Raw genomic sequence first — 19,677 nt, forward strand, 5'->3', positions numbered from 1 at the left:
CTCCATAGGAGTAGCATTGTTGATGACTTACCTCAGCCTGGAACCCCTCCACGAGGATGGCAACCAGCAGATTGAAGAGCACGTAATTGCCAAATGTCATAAGAGCCACAAAGTAAAGGGATGCCCATGGTGATGTGGAGGCCATGCCATTATAGAGCACAACATTCCAGTCCTCCTGGGTTAATATCTGCAACCAGAAGCAGAAATGATGTAAACATGAAGGAAGAACACAAACAGTATTCCCAAAAAGGACACTGGAAGCATACACTTTAGAACACATTAGGCTTTTTAACCTCCCCATAATCACACAGCTACTACCCATTGCTATTGTCCAGTATGCTGATACTGCCCCAGTAATGCTAGCTGAACAAAAAAAACAAGAACAAATATGAGGGCAGCCATGTTATAGGTGACAGTGTTAAACACAGGTGTTGTCCCAACAGAAGTGACCTTTGCAAACTTCCTATTAGGAAGGAAGGAGCCCCTCTGTCTGAGAGATACCAGTCACCACGTTACAATATACAATTGCTCTTCCTTTGATGTCACATACTGAAGCCTTCAGTGCCATTAGAAATTAATGAATAATCCACAATGAGAAAAAAAACTCATGATCCTGGTGATTGCTTTTTCCACCCATGAAGAACAAAGTGAGCTCACCTGGAAGACAGTGACAATGGCCCACAGCAGGGAGTCAAAATTTTTCCGATCAGGAACTGTATCACCTGTATCCGTCCTCAGGCTGAACTTGCAACCAAAGATATGCATTCCCAAGATACTGTTGGAATAGGAATTGGTGCCAAATTTAAATATCTCTGCCATCACAATAAACTTGTCAGAGTGACACTCCATGGCAATTAATCATAGAATTATTTGAGATGGAAGAGACCCTTAAAGGCCATCTAGCCCAAATCCCCTGCAATGAACAGGGACATCTACAGCTGATCAGGTTTCTCAGAGCCCTTACAACCTGACCTTGGATGTCTCCAGTGATGGGGCATCCACCACCACGCTAGGCAACATGTACCAGTGCTTCACCAACATTATAAAAAAAACATTTTCCTCATACCCAGTCTAAATCTCCCATCTTTTAGTTTGAAAGCAATTCCCCTTGTCCTATCCCAACAGTCCTTGCTAAAGAGTGTATCTCGTTCTTTCTTGTAGGCCCTTCTTTCTTACATAGCACACAGGTGCTAGAACAACACAGACCACTAGACTTATCCATAAAGAAAGAGCTTTGTGTTGCAACCCTTTAGCTTATCACAACTTCCTCACTTCTCATCTGCACTGCCTCAGAGCCCACTTAATGCCTTCAGACCTGCTTTCTCTATCATTCTCATTTGCTCTCATTTGTCTTCATCTCCCTACTAGTGCATCCATAAAGTCTGACAAATTTTCTTGGGTGCTTCCTGTGACCCTTCCACCAAATAGCTTCCAGGCTGAGCTCTTCCTGCAGATACTACTGATTGCCAAGAGACATCACCTGTCCTGCAATGGGACATTACGTTCAGCACACACATTTGGTGGCAGCATTTCTCTACCTCACCATAACAAGTCTTCAGCTACTGAAACCAATTTAGGAGAACAAGAGCCTCAAGCTCTTGAGCAAATGTCTGCCAATGATCCCCAAGCCTAGAGCCATAAACAAGATGAACCACGTGTTCACGCACTGATGTTCATAGCAATATGAATTGTGCAGTGCCTCCTCAAAACACTACAAGGCAACTGCCTCCTCACCTGAAAATGAAGATGAAAAGCATGAGAAGCATGCAGAAGGTGGCTACGTTGTCCATAGTCTTCATCAGCACCACAAGCTGGCGACGCAATGCAGGCATGAAACGTACCAATTTCAGCACACGCAGGAGACGGAATGTCCTCAGCACTGAGAGGCCCCCATCTGACTGACCAATGATCTCCCAGATGCTATGGCCAAGAGAGACCCAGAGAGCAAGAGGAACAAAATGAAGAAGAAGTGAACAAACAGCAGGGAGAAAATAACAATTCTGATCCAAATTATCAGCCCAGCATTGGCAGCATGTGTATGGAGGTCAGAGGGAAAATTTGTTTGAACAACATATAATTAGAAATATATACTAGAGGTTTGCACTTCTACTTTCTTGAAGCAGGAATGAGGGAAGGATTTCAGAACTAAGACCCAGCAAGACAGGTCCTTCCACCGCACATTAAATTTCTGTAATATCCTTCATTTGTGTAGTCTGAAAAATATTTTGCAACTAGTATTTGTTGTGGACTTGCAAGACAATCATGATGGCTTCCATCCAACATAAGTGAAAAGTGAGGGACAGAAGTGCTCAGGATTGTCAAAAGTATTGGGAATATGGTCTCTCAATCCTTCGCCTTATGTATCAGCTCATGCCCTTATTTTTCTGTTAAAGCTGCTAACTTTTTTTTTTAAAAGGCACATGAAAACATGCAAACTTTGTGATGCTCTCCTCTATATGTATTTCAGTTGATACCCAAGACCCTTATCACCTGATGATGACGATGATACTGTCAAAAATATTGTAGGGGTTGCGGAGGTAATCAAAGAGGCCAAAAGCAGCAAGTTTCAGGATCATCTCCAGGGCAAACATGCTTGTAAAGACAACGTTGCTGATCTCCAAGATGTTGGTCAGTTCCTCTGGCTGGGGAGAAGGCAAATTCAGAGTCAGAACTGAAAGAGCCCTGAAACTGTGGTAAATAAAATGCCAACATTCCCATGGGACAGGCTCAGTAGTGAATTGTGAAGAACCATCGGTGAGATAGAAATGAGGCTGGGCAGAGTCGCCTTTCTGCTCCAATTCCTTCCTACATTTACTACCCTTATCACAGATTATGTCCCTAACAAATTAGTTTGCAGCAGTCAGGGAACTACACAGCCATTCACATGAACCAACTTCTTCCACATCCTATTCTAAGCATTGCAGCACTGGTTAAAGGCTGTGTCACTGCGTGCAAAGAACTTCAGTATTTTTAAAGCAGGGCAAAAGTGGCTGATCTGTAGTTGGTCTCTTCCATCAAAGCTTTCCGTATACTTGGCACAATTGTTTTTTTGAAATTTTGAAAACAATTGAATGTCAGAACACAGTTTCCCATTCTCCTCTAAACCTCACTGTCCCTTTTCCACTGTTTTTTTTTTTCCTTTTCTTTCCTCATTTTCTCTCCCCTAGCTCCTCACTAAATCCTTGATATGTATTAGTTTCCTGGTCTTGTTTCAATAATTACCAAAGTGCATATCAAACTCTATGAGTAAAGTAATAGCAAGGCCGACAGTGCTAACACCTACCTATAAGGGATAGGAACAGCAAGACAACATGAGAAAAAGAGAGTGTAAGAGGAGAAAAACAGATGTACATGATGGAAATCTTCAGAGATGACACAAAATTACTGTGTTGAAAAAAGAGAAAGGAAAAGAAAAAACAAAACAAAACAAAAACACATAACCTGTCCCTGCCCCAGGTATTTTCTTCTGATGGATCTCTGACACATCTTTCAGCCCTTGTGAAATAGTCTCCTCCAGCAGAGAATGATGTGTTTGTGCATAAGGGAGAAAGTGTTTTAATGACTCCATCAATGAAACAAGTCTGAGCAAATTAAATTAGCCCTTCTTTTGTTTTCTGAATTAATGACTTTTTCTACACTGTGTGCAGCCCTGGAAACTTCCCTGACAAGGTTGGCAAAGGATCTACAACGTTTCCTCAGGAATGGTGAAATGCTGTTTTAGAAGGAGACAGAGGCTGCATCGATGTCATTCGTGAGGAATGCCAGGTTGTTGCTATCCTGCTGTGTGAAATAAAGGCATTCCCTGTGCTGAATTTGGGATAGAAGAAGCACCTCTCAGCAAAAGTCGAGGTCTGAACTTCTCCTGAGAGCTCCTCTGGTCCAATTTTCCATGTTTACCTTGGGGCAGGTCTTTCACACCCCATAGAAGGTTACATATTTGATGTTAACCTACAGTGCCACTGAACCCAAGATTCATGCCTCTGTGGTAGCAAACAGAAGTCTCTCTCTGGTTTGTTATCATAAGATCATAGAATCATTAAGGTTGGAAAGACCATTAAGATCATCTAGTCCTACTATCAACCCATGCCTGGGACTGCTTTAGACCATGTCACTGAGTGCAACATCTACACTTCTCCATGCCAAAATCATGGCCAAAGACTGATCTCTTTCTTCACAGTGATCTGAGCTATGCCTGGACATCAGGACAATGTTTTAATCATCACCTTCTGGTTTGGGATCTGAACCTCCCCCTAAATCTCGAGATTGCTCAGGGAGGACCCCCCAGAACCCTAAATCTGTTTGTTCTTCTTCCATATGAATAAGTAGATTGGAAGGTGCTTCTCACAGTGATGTTGTGTCTACCCTGCGTTCATTGGTAATTTCATGCATTCTTCAGTGCAGGTTTAATTGAAAAATTCAATTTCTTTTAAAAAAAAAAAAGGAGATAGCTCAATTTATACCAATAATTACATTTGAATAACAAAACCATCATGAAAATGAAGAAGAGAGGAGGGGAGATAAGAATTATGAGAGAGGAAGAATGAACAAGTGCACAAGGGAAGGGAGAGATGAAGATCACTTTACCGAGAGCCAGGCAGTAATGACACCAGCTGGGAACATGAGGCCCATATGCTAAGCAGAGATGCCAATTTCAGCCTGATTATGTCGGTGAGAATGAGGAATGCGAAAAAGCAACAGGCTATAATGGTGGATTATCCTTCTCTGCTGTCCATGCTTTCTCTCCTGTGCTGTCGTAGGGAGCAATTGATGTTTGAAAAGCCATGCTTGCATCTCACTTACGGAAAAGGTCACCTGTTCTCCCGTCTCTCCTTCCCTCCCTGACATCTGTTTCTCTAGTCGAGCCTCCACCTGTTAATCTTTCTTCTAATGGGCTATCAATCAGACCCAGAAAAGCATCCTTCTTAGATAGAGGAGCAGGAAGAACAGGGCAGGGAAAGAAAGGAAAGAGAGACACAGGCAGCAAAAAGAAACTGCAAAATGAGAAGGAAAAAAAAAATAACATAATGGGTTCCAAAAAGAAGTAAAGAAGACACTGTTAAAAACGTAGTAGGAAAGAAATACCAGCTAGGGAGGGAAGAGAAACACAAAAGAAAGGCACTCAGGAAAAAGAAGGGAAAAAGAGAGAAGAGCCAGCTGGAGAGGCACAAGGCAACACACGCACAGGCGACAGGCAGATCCTGCACTGCAGCCATTTCTAGAGATACAGATAAAGAGGCAGAGTGAAAAAGCCATCAGCTAGGAGCTGGGGCTGCTGTTGGCAGGGCAGGGGCTGTGTTCTGCACAGGTATGCTTTCACATCTAGGTCAGCGTGGTCAAGAATGACAGTGGATGCTGCTGAAGTGGGAGACTCTGGCCGGAGAAATGTGAACTTGGTGAAGAGGGCAATTGGACAAGAAAAAAAACAGGAGAAAAATGTAATTATCTGACAGCAGCCAGAAAGGTGTACGTTATGGGAAAGGCTGAGAACATGCAGACCGCCCTGCAGGAGTTTATTCTAACCAGGAATAAATTGGCAACTCTCCTAAAAACAAAAGAGTAATTGATGTGATCTATGTAAACCAGCCCTACCAAACTCCACCTGCATTGTCACTCCCTTTGAGAACACGAGAGAGAAAAATACATACACAGGTCTCCCCATTCTGTCCATTTTTGACAATCAGAAGACTCACATAAATCAGCTATGAAACATACTGGCTAGCTTTTACTTTCTCTACCATCACCCCACAACCAGATAGGATTTCGTAATATTTTGTTATTCCCCAGTTTTACAAGACTGAAGTGATGTGGCTTCATCCAGCACCCTGGAGAGACTGTTCCATCATTTACTAAATGTCAGCATGATGAGCTGGCTTGGACACTTGCTGAATGTTTCTGACAAGCAGCAAATAGCAAAAAGAGAAGCAATAAGTGTAAAATATGAAGTAGTGGATCCAATAAATGCTGGTATAAAGGGAAATCATGCAGGCTAAAGGATGTGAAGGTGTCAGTACGTGAGGCTGGTTTAACTGGGAAACAAGTGATAGTTTCCTGATCCACACCTCATAAAGTATTGCTCTGATGCACAAAGGAATACTGGAAGTTGACACAACAGGAGGGAAATCAAGTTTCTCTGTAATTGTCTTAATGGCTACTAATGGCAAAGATGTGAAAGTCCAACAGGCTCAAAGAAATATATGAGAAAGGAGCCTGAAACATTCAGCTGGGAACAGCCTTTCATCCTTGTGCTGAATAAGGAGAAAAGCGAGCCGCACCAGATCCTCTGCAAATACCAACAAAAATTAAGGCTATTTAAAGGATCCTTCTGGACAGTCACAAGCATCTAACATCTTGATTTTCTACACTGGATTTTAAAAAGCAATTCTTCCAAGCAGAAGCAGATCTGAAGAACTGCAAAAAATATTTCAAGCAGGACTAAGCTTGAAATGATGGATTTTTGCCTGTGCCATGTCCCAGCAATATCTGAAGACCTAATACTAAGGGTATTATACGTTATAATGCACACTGATGGTTTTGTATAAACTAATCTGTTTACAAGTGATAACTTCTGATAAGCTTAAGGATTAAGAATGAGTCATAGCAATGCAGTTTGTCCCAAAATAATTGATTTCCCTCACAAGAAATGTATACAGAGATAGGAAGGTGCCTTGGCCACACAAGCAGAATGACAGAAAAGACTTGATGGATGAGCCCAATTTTAAGGTGATTTGGATGCTGAGGTTAAGTTTCCTGGCATAAAACAAACAAACACAACAAAACAAACAAACAAAAACAACCGCCAAACCAAGCCAAAACAAAATACAGTAAAAGCACCCTGTAAATATTAAAAAAATAGAATATGAACTGTAACAGAATTGCACAATGGTGGAGGTTGCAAGACACTTCTAGAGGTTGTCTGGTTCAAACGCCCCTCACTCAAAACAAACAGGTAATTCCAATTTATATTCTTCTTTCCGCTGGTCAGGAATCAAAAGTTAGACGTGCACATTGGCTCAGTCCTCAAGACACTTCTGATCCTGACCCCTCTGCCCAGTTCCTGCAATCTCCCCCATTAACCTGGTGGTTTGTGGGTCACAGAATCATAGAATCATAGAATCATTGAGCTGGAAGGGACCTCAATGTCCACCTGTCCCACCCCGTGCAGTGGGCAGGGCTGTCACCCAGCAGCTCAGGCAGCCCAGGCCCCATCCAACCTGGCCTTGAGCCTCCAGGGATGGGGCACCCACAGCTCTCTGTGCCAGCGCTTCACCACCCTCTGAGTAGAGAATTTCTTCCTAACATCTGACCAAAAATCCCTCTTTTAGTTTAAAGCCATTCCCCCTTGTCCTATCACTGTCTGCCCATTCAAGAAGTCCAAAAAGTTGTTTTCCCCCCCCCTTGCTTATGAGCTCCTTTCAAGTACTGGGACGACGTTCTTCATCTCTGGGCCACCTCATCTGTATAGTCCTTGAACAGCCAGAGCAACACAAAGCTGATGAACCAGACCACTCAAACCTGCAATACTTTCACACATCCCCTTTCCCAGACAGGTGTGTCCCTAGCAAGTGTCTGGGACTGTGATCTCTCATGCACCAGAAAATCTAAGCTTGAAGGGTCTTTATTTCCATTAACTCTCATCTGGGGGAGATTCACATGATGAAGTAGCTGAAGCAACCAAAACCACTTCAGTCATAGGATGGTGACAAGCTGCAAATCACAGATCTCTATAAGAAGAGGGGTTTTGCTGAATATTTTTCTGTGAAAATGTATTTTTCTAGAAAGAAAGCAACAGGAAAAAGAGAACGGAAGGAAGGAAAAAGAGGCAATGAAGCATCAGATTGAGCTATACCAACAGCAGGACTTGAGAAACATGGAAGAGCAAAGGGAAGTGTGTACATGCTTATGTAGTCTTGAGGTAACTTCTGACAGAAAAAGACCTGGAATTCATGTCAGAAGCTAAATATTCTTTTTAAAAGAATCTTGTGCTAGGTAAACAGAACTCAATGCACACATTTTAAATAAACAGCTGCACCACATTTTTCAGTTATGATCAATACAGTCAACTTTTTTTTTTTTCATACTAGAAGCAGCCCACAGGGCTGTGAGCTCTTCCTAGATACTTCTAGATAAAAAGTGATAGCATAACTTTAAGGATGCGTCATTAATAACCAGCTACCAGAAACCCTGAGGCTGCAGGCAGACCCTGCTCTGCCGAGGGCTGTACAAACACAGCAGAGGTGGCCCAGAAGAGCTTAAATCTGCACACACAATAGTCAGAATGAATTTTCTACCTCTGGTTCAAATATTCCTCAGCTAAACTCTTAAATCATCCTGTCTCCAATAATGCAACATGAACAGTACCTCTCTCTACTTGGTGCCTGCATCTTCAAAACATCAGTGGGCAGTTTTCACATTGTCCTAGGTTTCAGCCCTTAGTCATCTCTCTGCTACATGATAAATACATCGCTCTTTTTTATCTGTTTTCATGAGTCAACCTCTCCAGTCTCTTCTTCATTCCCCCTTCTCTGAGCTTCCAACAGTATTTTTCCGTACTGGAGCATCCTAAGCAGTTTTGCATTCTGCGATCAAATTAAGGTTTCCCTTCCTTGTATCAGAAATCAGCTGGGCTTTGTAAAATGGTCTAATGCTTGCAGTGTGGGTGGGATCCAGGCATCTGAGGCTTCAAATATTGGCTCAGCCACTGAGTTGCCTCAAACAGGGAAATTCATATACTCTGGGGCTCAGGATATTGAACTAGATGATCTTAGAGGTCTTTTCCGACCTTTATGATTCTATGATATCTCCACCTTGATAGAGCACAGGGCAAGTTTAAGTGCCTGCTTAAACCACTCTCGTTGTCTGTTTCTTTGCTTCCTGAGATTGTATTTGTGGCTAAAATTTCCCTTGGCTGCAAAATTCCCTGATGTAGTTAGCATCTCTGCTGTGGGACAATCTCTTATTTTTTGTAATCTTGGCAGACAAGTGGGGTCAATCATGGCCACATTTAGACCAGCAGCACAGATTTGAAGCACAGATGTACATCTGTCCTTTAACTCAACATGCAATAGAACTATCAGCCAGCAATGCAGATGCAAGGCCATGGGTACACTGAACACCCTCTCAAGCCTGCTCTGTACATCACAAGATAGACATAGCTTCTGTTTCCCAGCTATAAAATGAGGGCATACCATCCTTCTCCATCTCACAAGTCTGTCGTTACGATAAAGTGCACTGCTGACTCAGAGATGCCTGCAAACTATTGGCGTGAAAAGCAGAACTGTCATCACACGTGCTATCTATGCCTTGACTTATCTATCACTTCTTGCTGTCAGAGTAAAGGAAAGGTTCAAGTCATACGAGCCCCCAAAATGACTGGAGGTGGGAGGTAGTGCCTTCTTGTGCAGTTAGACAGGCATCCCTTAATTAAGCTGGAAAGGCTAGCAAGCTGATGGATTTGAATTGAGATGCTAGTGAAGTGCCTGTGACATCCCGAGAGAGCACATTAAATTAACCAAATAGACTAAGGATTCAGTAAGCTAATGAAGAGAGAAATGAGAGAGATGAGGAAGATGGAAGAGGCAAGGGTGAAGGAGAGAGAAGCAGATGGAGAGAAAAGACAGAGAGAAAAAGAAAAAATGGAGGGGATAAAAGTGAGAAGGGAGAACGAAAAAAAGAGAGACTGAAAGAAACTGGGAAGAAAATACTCGGAGACAGTGAAAGTGATTAGGTGCAGGGATAGGCAGGAAAAGATCCTGCTATGTCCTCAGGTACAAATTACTCAGTCTCTGCCTCTAGCAGATTTTGCTGCTGTTTGACCAGACATTAACCCCAAGCATGACCCTCTGTACCCCAACCTACCTGCTCGTGGTGCTCGATGCCCATGCTGATAGTGTTCACAAGGATCGCGATCATGATCCCACGGTTGAAGTACTTGCTGTCCACGATCCCTCGAAGCTTCACCCTAACTTCCCGCCACATGTCACTACAGAGCTTCATCCTCCCACCTTCTTCCACCTCTTCTTCCTCTTTCTCCAGCGCTGAGGCACTCTGGTCACCTCTGCAGCCTTCTCCCTCTGCTTCACTGTCTCCTCCACCTTCCTGGTCTGAGTCAGCGCTGTCCAGGACAGACAGCCTTCGGGATGTGTCATGTTCCTCCCTATGGCATCGGGGGCAGTTGGTGAGATCAGAGGTTGCTGTCACAGCAATGGGCTGGACCAAGCCTTGAGGAGGGCAGTCAAGAGGGTTGTGCTGTTGGCAAATTCCTGGGGAGATAAATGATTGCGCTTAAAGGAGAAAGCTTTGTTCCCTCCAAAAAAATGCATCCAAGCTGGGTACTTTTTTGGCTTCTAGTTATTTAGACTCTGTAACTGGGCTTTTTAGCTGTAAGGATGACTAAACACTGGCAAATCATCTCAAGGGCAGAAATAAAAGCCACTGCCGCTGGGTGCTTTACACTGACTGGCTTTGTCACCAGAAGGCATGGTACTGCTCATCTGCCAGTGATTAGGCTCAGTGGGGGTTCATGAGGAAGAACTGTTTTGTCTGATGCAGGAATCATAGCTAGAGATTTAGACATTTGAATTAAGTGGGAACTGAGGGAAAAATGATCAAGAGGGCTGCAATTGGCCTAAACAGTTGCAAGTGGTGTCCAATAATCCAGATGCTGAACTCAACTCTCTAAGTGAGGGACACTATGTTAGCAAAGTATCTCAAGAAGCCAGAAAAACTAACATGAGAACGGTTCCTCCTGATAGTCAGTGTACTCTGAATGAGAACAATTTGATGACTTCAGTGAGAAAACCAAGTTCCTCAAACCTCCAGTTGTGCCTGGAAGATCAAACAGACACTGGAGGGATTAATCAATTAATTCATTAACTGCAGAAACCTTCTTCCTAGCAAGTAAAGAAAATGAAAGACTGAGCATGCAAGACTAGTTGAAGGAAAATCCATCTTTTCGCTTGTTAACTGAGAGAATTTCTTACGATAGGTATCAGCAGGCAGTTAATACTAACTCTATAATACCATTTTTACAGTCACTTTTCAGGCCAGGAATCCAATTTAAATGGTATCTCATGTCTAATTTTACACAACAGGATGTGCTCCCATCAAGAGAAATTGTCTCTATTGCCCTAGCACATCAAACTGACTTCAGTAATGCTCTTCTCCCTGGGCTCAGGGGACACTATTGCAATTCTACTCCCTTTACTTTTTACCTGTAAACTCACTTTTGGAGGAGAGCTCTGGGAGACATGCTGTGTCACTCAGCACAATCCTTAGTCACACTCCTTCATACTCCCTAATACATCTCTCTCCCCGGCTGTGATCATTCTGCTACCAGACCTGGAGCCCTTTCTAAGCCTCAGTCAGTGCCTTCAATATTGTCCATTATGGTTTCAGGTCTGAGTTTCCAGCATTTCTGATTGATCATCTCTGTTTCCATTCCCACTCTTGCTGGTCACTCCTGCCTTACTGGTCTGGTGCACTACCCATGACCTCAAGCTCATTTATCAGTATTAATTCTAACTCTTTGCTTTGTGGACCAAACTCCTTTGGAAATATAACACATGGAGATGCTCCCAGTTACGCACCCATTTCCACTATTGACATTTTCAGATTTACCCGTGCAATCCTTACTGTAGTGCCTGTGTTTTTTCCTGTTGGCACCTCGCTGGGCATCACTCGGCTCCACGTGGCCCTGGCGCCGGCTCTGTATGCTGTTGTACAGCCCAAGGGTGCGGCGTTTGGCTTTGCGCATGATGTGGCAGACATACTGGAAGATCTCCTCGTAGCAGTCTCCGGGCTCCATGTAGCTGGCGACGGTGCTGGAGGAAAGGTACCGGGCCCGCTGCTCCTGCATAAGCTGGTGCTCCCGCTGCTTGGTTTCTGAGAACTGTGTGGCGATGACCACCAGGCACAGATTGATCATGAAGAAGGAGCCCACCTAGGAGCAATGGAGAAAGAGGGACAGGTAATGTTGGTGTGAAGAACATGTGGGAGGAGGAAAGAAGGGAGAGGCGAGGAAGGAGAACAGGAACAAGAGCTAACACCAGTCTGTTATAGAGATGGGATTTCAGAGGGAGCCAGGACTGGCTGAGCTTGGTCTTGAGAGCTCCCTCAGTGTCACTTCCATGCAGAATTTAGACCTCTGAACTGAAATTCAGCGAACAGAAGCCCAATTTTTGGCTCTTTTGATGGGCTTTAGGAACTTTCACAAGTTGCTTAGAACTTACCTACAATGCATTTGATGAAAATTGGGCTTTTTCTTTCCCTCTCTTTTGTGTTAAACAGAACGTGGGAGATGGAGGATTGTATTGGTTTGCTTTCTCCTCTGCTTACTTTTTTACTACTGGAAAAATCATGTGTTGTTGTTTATTGCTTTGAGCTCTTGGAAGACACGTCAGTGTTCTCAGGGAATTTTATTTATTTCTGTTATTTACACTTTAATTCACTATACAGAGAGATTAACTTTGCTGAAATGAATGAGCTCTTGAAACCAGACAAGTTTGGAAAAACTAATGATTTTGATAAGGACACCAAACAATCTGTCAAAACAATACTTCTGATTCTTCTGTTACCAGGCATGTATTTTATATTATTTTGTCTTCCAGACCTTATCAGTTTTCCATTTAATGTACAAAAACAACCACAGCCCACTCTCCAGTTTCTCAGAAATAAAAAGCCCAAGATCTTGTTCTCCCCATGAAAGCCAAAAGTCTACCAGGCTTATTTTATACATTGGCAAGTTCCCCTTTAGCTTTCTTTGCCTCAGTTTTCCTAGCTGATAAACTGAGACAGTTCTTGGTGCTGAGAGATCTGGAAGTGAATATCTCTCTCTCCATGTATTATGAAATTATAGATTAACTCCCACTAGGAAATCTTTCCACTGCACTCAAATGTGATGATGCTATGATTGGTGGCCATTCCCTGCAGAGCTGTAAGTAGTATGGCATTGAGAAAATGTAGGGTGTAATTTCTGAACAAAGATCACACACCTGCATTGCTCTGATATGGGCCTTGTGGGGCAACTCCTAGGAGGAAAGGCAGCTCCACCTTGGGATTTCTGCATTCTCTGGATCAGCGGGTTTCTCTTCTAAGGGGTGTCTTTGCACTGTGCTTCTCCTGCATGACTTGCCCAGGACCCAGTTTCATCTCCATGTCTCTCCTTTCCAAGCATATAGCTCGGACTCAGGGCTGGACCCAGTCCTGCCTCTATCTTTTGACATGTGCCCTCCTTCATACAACCCTTCCAGCGAAGGGGAAAGGACAAGAAAGTTGGGTGATACAAAGATCCAAACTCTCAGGCATGGAAAAAGTGGTGTGTTTTGTTTTTTCCTGAAAGCACCCCAGCAAATTTTACCAATCCAAGAAGCCTTCCCCTCAGTGTATAGCCTTTGCCACTCTACCCACAAACCTGTCCCTTTGGACATCTTTTTCTCTTGCACACAGGTGCCTAGCAGCTCCAGCCAGAGGCTCAATACCTTGGCTCTTCGTATTTCAAAGAGGAGACATCTCTGCTAGTATCTGAATAAACCTTTCAAACATGAAGCCCTTACAACCAGATTCAGAATAAGGACAATAAATCATTTCAAAATAATGGCCTTTTTTTATTCTCCTCCTCTCAACACCTTCAAAGCTGTTCTAATTCTGTTCCTCTTCATCACTGAGCCCTTCTCAGTGATGAAGCTTATTTTCCCTTCAGCTTCAGAACATGGCCTTGAAAAGGAAGACAACACCTCATTCTGATCCCTTCTCTTTCCCCCATGGATTCCTGTAGTCCATGATCTCTTGCCTGTTTTCACTGATGAGACTATAACTGGGAATGTGAATCCTCCTCCATTGTGCTCTCCTGCCCTCTTCTCCCTCAGCACTACATGACCCTCTCACAAGCTTCTCTCTTCTGTTATCTCCTCAGGCTTGCTCTGAGTGAAGTAGGGTTGGTTTGGGAGTTGGATGCTCGCTATGCATTTCTGAAATGCAAATTGTGACACTCCTGGTCACAATTTTGCATCTTCTTTGAGTCTTCCAGCACCTCCAGAAAAAAAACCAGCCGATTAAAGCTTGCAACATCTTCTCTCTAGGTGACAAGCAGAGAAGGCAAGTGCAACAAGATGACCTCAGCAGGGTCATGATGTAAGCCTGAGGTCGAATCCTGAGAGGAGTTCAGGTTTATATCACCAAGTCCTGTCCTCTCAGGAACTGTTTATTGTGATCTCCCACTGACAACAGGAAAGGGGAGGAGTGGGATGACTGGTTATAACAACGAGCCCCCATTCCTTGAACCTCTTAGCAAGAAACATCAGACACAAAGCAATAGAGCTTGCTTCATCCTTAAGATGACAAGCCAAGTCCACAAACTAATGTTCTGCTGAGCTTGACTCTCTCTCCAATTTAGCAAAGGGCAGGAAAGGTCCCAGATGGATTGTAATTGAGTGATCCATCTCAGCTAGCTGAGCAAAGAGATCACTAGTGTCTGATGTGGAGTCAGACAAAGTGTCTGACAGAACCAGAAGGGGACCACTGATTCAAAGCCCCACACAGTCATCTGGTTCAGCCCTGACACCAAGTCATACGTTGATTGAGCTGATCTTGGCTTTGTTCAGAGCAAGGCTTGATCCCTGTCTCTGCAGTATTTAATAAGAATTGACTGGTGCTAAAGATGCTAACTTACTTGCCCATTATTTTTATTGCTTATTGCTGAATAATTAGGTTGTCTTCTGAAGCCCACACATGTAAGCATTTAAGGAGGTCTGAGTATCCCTATGTGGATGAGAACCTAAGAAGAAGAGCCGGTAGTTCAGAAGCAATGCTAGTGGGCAAGTAATGGAGCAGTGACAAACAGAAAGCTTGTCTTCAAGGATGAAGACTGAAACGGATCATTGACTCAAGAAGGGAAAGTAAGCCTTCCTTGATGTCACCTCCCTGGTCTCCAGCAAAACCAGGGAGCTATTTCCTGAATACACAAATGTATTTACCAGATTGCTCTACAAGGCCCTTCTGAGTGCCAGGGTCAGCTGGTGCTCTTCTCTTCAGGGACTACATCAATGCAGGAGCCCTAGAAAATGATGTGAATACACCCAGGTGGTGGAGCTTTCTTCCTGTCTGATGTGCTTAACAGGTAGTGCCCTTATGCAGATGTTAGAAGGTGTATCTGTGAGGAAGGCAGAAGTCACCAATGAAAGCATAGCTCTAAGGAGGAGGCTGAGGAGATCTGGCCTCAGAAGAATGAGTTTGAGCCAAGGCTAAGCTGCATGTGGGAAAGCAAAGAGTCAAGACTTGAACTATGGCTGCCAGAGCAATCCTGTTTAGAGAGCAAGGCCTTTCAACTGTGGAGAAGGAGGGCAGGATGAAGACCACAAGGACTGTGCTTCAAAAGACTTGAAGAGGGAATGTCATTGCTATAAGACAGCTTGGAGGAGAAATGACACCAGGAGAAAGCAAGTTCACATTGTGGTTTTGCTAAGTGCTGCAACAGTATATGGGAAATATGGCATTACATGTGAAATAAAAGTAACAGAAATGCTAAATCTTTTCTTGGTGTAACTCCACCTAAGACGAAGGAAATATCCTACCTAAAGCTCCAATGTTCTGAGTGGTCCCCTTCTGAAGTTCTTGTGCTCTTGTGTTTGATGGAAATAAACCTACATGGCTTCTGCAAATGAGGAGGGCGTGTCTAGAAATGTCAATGACACTCCACAGTAAAATCTCAGGTGGAGTGTTTAATTGAGGGTTTTCAGCTGCCTGCAAATTCAGAGACAAAGTTTGAGTCACTGGAAATACACATGAGGTGAGCCAACACTAAAGGATACTCCTGTTTCCAATCCAAAAATATGCCATCAGAATTTATGTAATTTGGAGGTGGGGCCAGAGGGCACAGTTTTTGAAACTGGCCATCAGGAAATGGACATGCTCATCTCAAAGGTCAAACACTGGCTCTGGGAGAGATGGCATGTGAGGCTGGGAGTGAATTCTGCGCTGAACTACATGTTACAGAAATATAGGTCCTAAATATTAGTTGTGTAGTTGGAGATCTGAAGAAACTATAAGGGAAATAATGGTTTTCTGGATTCACAAAAAGCAGAGGATGTTTGGTTTGGCTCAGGGAAGAGAGCTGGAGAGAGCTCCCCACCCATCCTGTGCAATCATGTTTCTAGATTGTCCTCACTGGGACTCTCCAGACTCAAAGCAAAAGCAGCATTCTTCAAGGCATATTTCACCCTTGCTGTCCTGGCTCATGCTTCAACCCAAGGGAACAGGTGACCTTTCTGTTGTTCTCTTGTCTTTTCCTTGTGATAGTAGAAGATCAGGAGGTGGGGAGAAACAGGGGATACCACGAAGATTCAGCTTTTTCATAAAGCCTTCAACCTCAGTGGACCAGCAGATTTCTTCTTGTGCTGCTCCCCATACATCCAGTCTACAGAATTTCTCCCAGAAACTACTAAGGTTTGTTTGCTCTCAAATAATGACATATCAGTCTGAATTTAAACTAGATCCTAAGCCACGTAAGTCTGCTAATGTTATTGGGCAACTGCTCTAAAGATCTGTTTCTAGGAGATCATGACTATGTAGGACAAATAGTAGATGAAGAGAGCATCTAAGCCAGGTCCATTCAACAGTCCGTCCAAGAGCATGTAGGCTTTGGGGATGCACACTGAGGTCTTTAGTGGTGAAGTGACCTAGAACTGAACTGTGTTCACCATGTACATTTTAAACTTCCCACAATACATCCTGAGTTCTTCCTTTCTACTTTTAACTTTGGTCCCCATATAGGAAATTTAAAAGTGAAAAGTGCAAGTCTTCATAAATACGGGAAATTCTTCCTTGTTAGAAACATGGCATTTCTCCCAGGGAAATCTATTTACATGCGGGAAGAGGCCTGAGGAAGGGAAAAGGCAATGGCATCATGTTTGTCAGCTCTCCTTCCATGCACAAACAACAAATCTCCTTACAATAAAACAGCCATCTTCACCCTTCACATGTATAAATCCACAATGCTCACAAACTGCTTATGAAGTTCTCATCACTGATACACTGCTCTCCTTCCATCTCCTTCAGCCACAAATGATCTCACACAGCTAGTTTATGTTGGACTGATGTCACTTTGGGAGCAGCAGCTCCTTCTTGTTCATAGTGAGGAAGTAATTCAGCATGACAGACCCCAAACCTGACAAAATCTGAATTTGAGACCCTGAATCTGAAGAATCCAGGTGCTGCCAGAAGCCATAAAACAGGAATGACTCAAGCGCTTCAAATACACAAAAGAAAAAGTGGGAATAAAGATGAAGAAATGGTTTTCTCTACTTTTGGGTCCACTGTTTTGAGAGGAGATGTGTGGATGAGCACATTATCCTACACTGGTATTGATTTTCAATCCTGAGTATATTTCTTTGAGTGAATAGGAAGAATCTGGGTCACAAGTACATGATCCTGCCATAGAATCTTGGTGAGAAACCTCAAGCTGGATTCCTGAGGTTCCAAGAAGAAATCCAGATAGCCAGTATCTGTGTTGACCTAATGCCTGACTTTTGTAGGCTCTTAGCTTGCAATGCTGAGACACAGCAAGTCTTATACTTACAATTATCAGCAAGATAAAGTAGATAAAATTGTAGAATGAATGGGCATCCATCACATAGTACATGATCTCCACCCACCCTTCCAGTGTGATCACCTGCAAAATCAAGAAACAAAAAGAGAATCAGGAAGGAAGTGGGCATCCAGAGTTCTTTTCTCAGTATACACAGGCAGATACTGGCAAGGCTGTTGTATTCCAAGGAAGGTGAGAAACAAAAAGTCCTTTCAAGGAGGCCAAATTTCCATTCCAAGAAATCAGCGTGGTACTGCTTGGTGACACTGGCATACTGTCAAAGCCTGTGAGATCATGCTAGTCCACAGCAGGAATATTTCATTAAAATAGTTCATTTCCCTGGATCACAGCAGGGGAAAACCCACAGCAAGTTTTTGTGTCCCTTGTACTGGACACTGCGTACAGCAGGTGGAAAAGAAAAAAGGCAAGGATTTTAGCTCCCATCTGCAATGAGTGCTGGTAATTAAAGAAAAAAAAAAAACTCCTTTGCTACAGTGATCTGTATTGAAAACAGGTACACATCAGCCTGAAAGGCATAGCCCATTTCAGTGCCTGGAACAGTTCTATATCCCTACCTGTCTTCAGAAACACTTTGTGGTGAGCACTTGTTCTCACTTGCCAAAATAGTTGCAATGCCCCTTTCTCTCTGCAGCTGCATTACACCCTGTAGAAACCACCATGGGAACAAAGAAAGACTGGGCTGTAAAAAAAAAAAATAGCTTGAGCTTTGTTAGGAAGGTCTTACCTGAAATATCACAATCCAGGCATACCCAATGTTGTCAAAATTGATGGCACCCTTGTGCGGATTGGCATTGCCTGTACGGCACACGTTATAGTACTGGTTCCAGTTGACACACATGCCACTGACGTTGAACTCTTGCCGGACTGAGTTGTAGTAATAATAATCATCTTTGTCCAGACAACACTCGTGGCCCCGTTCCTTCAGAGGTGGGATCTCATGACAGCCCATGATTCCATTGTCTCCTGACAGTGAGCAGATAAAGGGCATCTCATCATCTTCCTCGGGCTGATAATACGGGGGCAGGACAATGTCACCTTGTCTGTAAAAATTTTTAAAAAGTCATAAACTTACTGTAGCAGATATTTTCTCACCAGTGATATTGGTGGAACTGGGAGCTGCGATTCTGACATAGGAACAGTAGCGAGTAAAGGATTTCCAGGTTTACTTCCTCAAGAAAATAGAAGGACAGAGCTCCTGGAAACCAGGGATTTTCCAGGGGTGAGTCCTCCATTTTCAGAGCTCTGTCCTCCACCAGACCACCCCACCCCAAATTACAAAATCTGCTTGCATGGAAATGAAGAGAAGTTGAAATGCAGGCATTTGCATTCTGATCACTCTCCCCACTAGCATCAAAGCTAAATCAGATGCAATGATATTAAGGACGTTCATGGGGCTTTAACATAGTGTGCTTGTGTATGTAACCACTGATGGACATGTTTTATAACATTTGGCTCTGAACCTTCTGTATTTCCAGCAAAGTTAAATAAAAAATCCAGTTCATGCATAATTAAGATTGCACAGCTATGCCTTAAAATCAGGAATTGCAGAGCTGAAGTTGACTTAATCTTAACTTTGACTCCTCCTTGACAGTTGGCATTATTGGTATAATGTTTAATGAGAAGTTCATGTGTTTTTTCCAAATAATGCAGGCACCTTCCAAATGCTTGAATAATTAAAATCATCTATGCTTGCCTAGCTGGAGATGAGATGATGAGGATATGAAAGATGGAGATTTAAATTTTTCCATTAATCTCTATCTGGTGCACTTGCATTCCTTGCAGTGGTACAATACGCAGCCTTCACACTGCATGAATGCAGACTTTTTCACTGCGTATCATTGGAAGGGGACAGGTGTTGATGACAAAGAAGAGAGAAGAGGTCTCCCATTCTGAGCTAACTGGGACTAAACCACAAACTTCTGTCATTACACATCCACATCACTTGTGAACTGGCTGCCTGCAGACTTTGCTTCTCGAGTAATGGTCAGCCAAAGATTATTCAGTATCTGTCACTTTGCAGCCCGTAGCTCCAATCCATTTCTCAGTTACATCGACTCTGCTTGGATTTAATTACACTC

The 19,677-nt window shown here is 43.3% G+C and overlaps 1 protein-coding gene across 3 annotated transcripts in view; it reads right to left on the reverse strand.

Moving 5' to 3' along the window:
* CACNA1I (calcium voltage-gated channel subunit alpha1 I) overlaps positions 1–19,677 on the reverse strand; it is an 82,588-nt gene that overhangs the window by 31,030 nt on the left and 31,881 nt on the right. For 2 of the 3 annotated variants that reach the window (XM_031554342.1, XM_031554337.1), the window contains exons 5-12: positions 18,324–18,639; positions 17,570–17,662; positions 11,617–11,938; positions 9,856–10,259; positions 2,491–2,642; positions 1,735–1,920; positions 658–775; positions 32–187 (exon numbers count right to left, since the gene is read on the reverse strand). In XM_031554342.1, coding sequence (XP_031410202.1) covers positions 32–187; positions 658–775; positions 1,735–1,920; positions 2,491–2,642; positions 9,856–10,259; positions 11,617–11,938; positions 17,570–17,662; positions 18,324–18,639 — 1,747 coding nt within the window. The remainder of the gene's footprint in view (positions 1–31; positions 188–657; positions 776–1,734; positions 1,921–2,490; positions 2,643–9,855; positions 10,260–11,616; positions 11,939–17,569; positions 17,663–18,323; positions 18,640–19,677) is intronic. The other variant, XM_031554341.1, reaches the window with a different exon arrangement.

This window comes from Meleagris gallopavo, chromosome 1 (assembly GCF_000146605.3).
Source record: "Meleagris gallopavo isolate NT-WF06-2002-E0010 breed Aviagen turkey brand Nicholas breeding stock chromosome 1, Turkey_5.1, whole genome shotgun sequence".
NCBI lineage: Eukaryota > Metazoa > Chordata > Aves > Galliformes > Phasianidae > Meleagris > Meleagris gallopavo.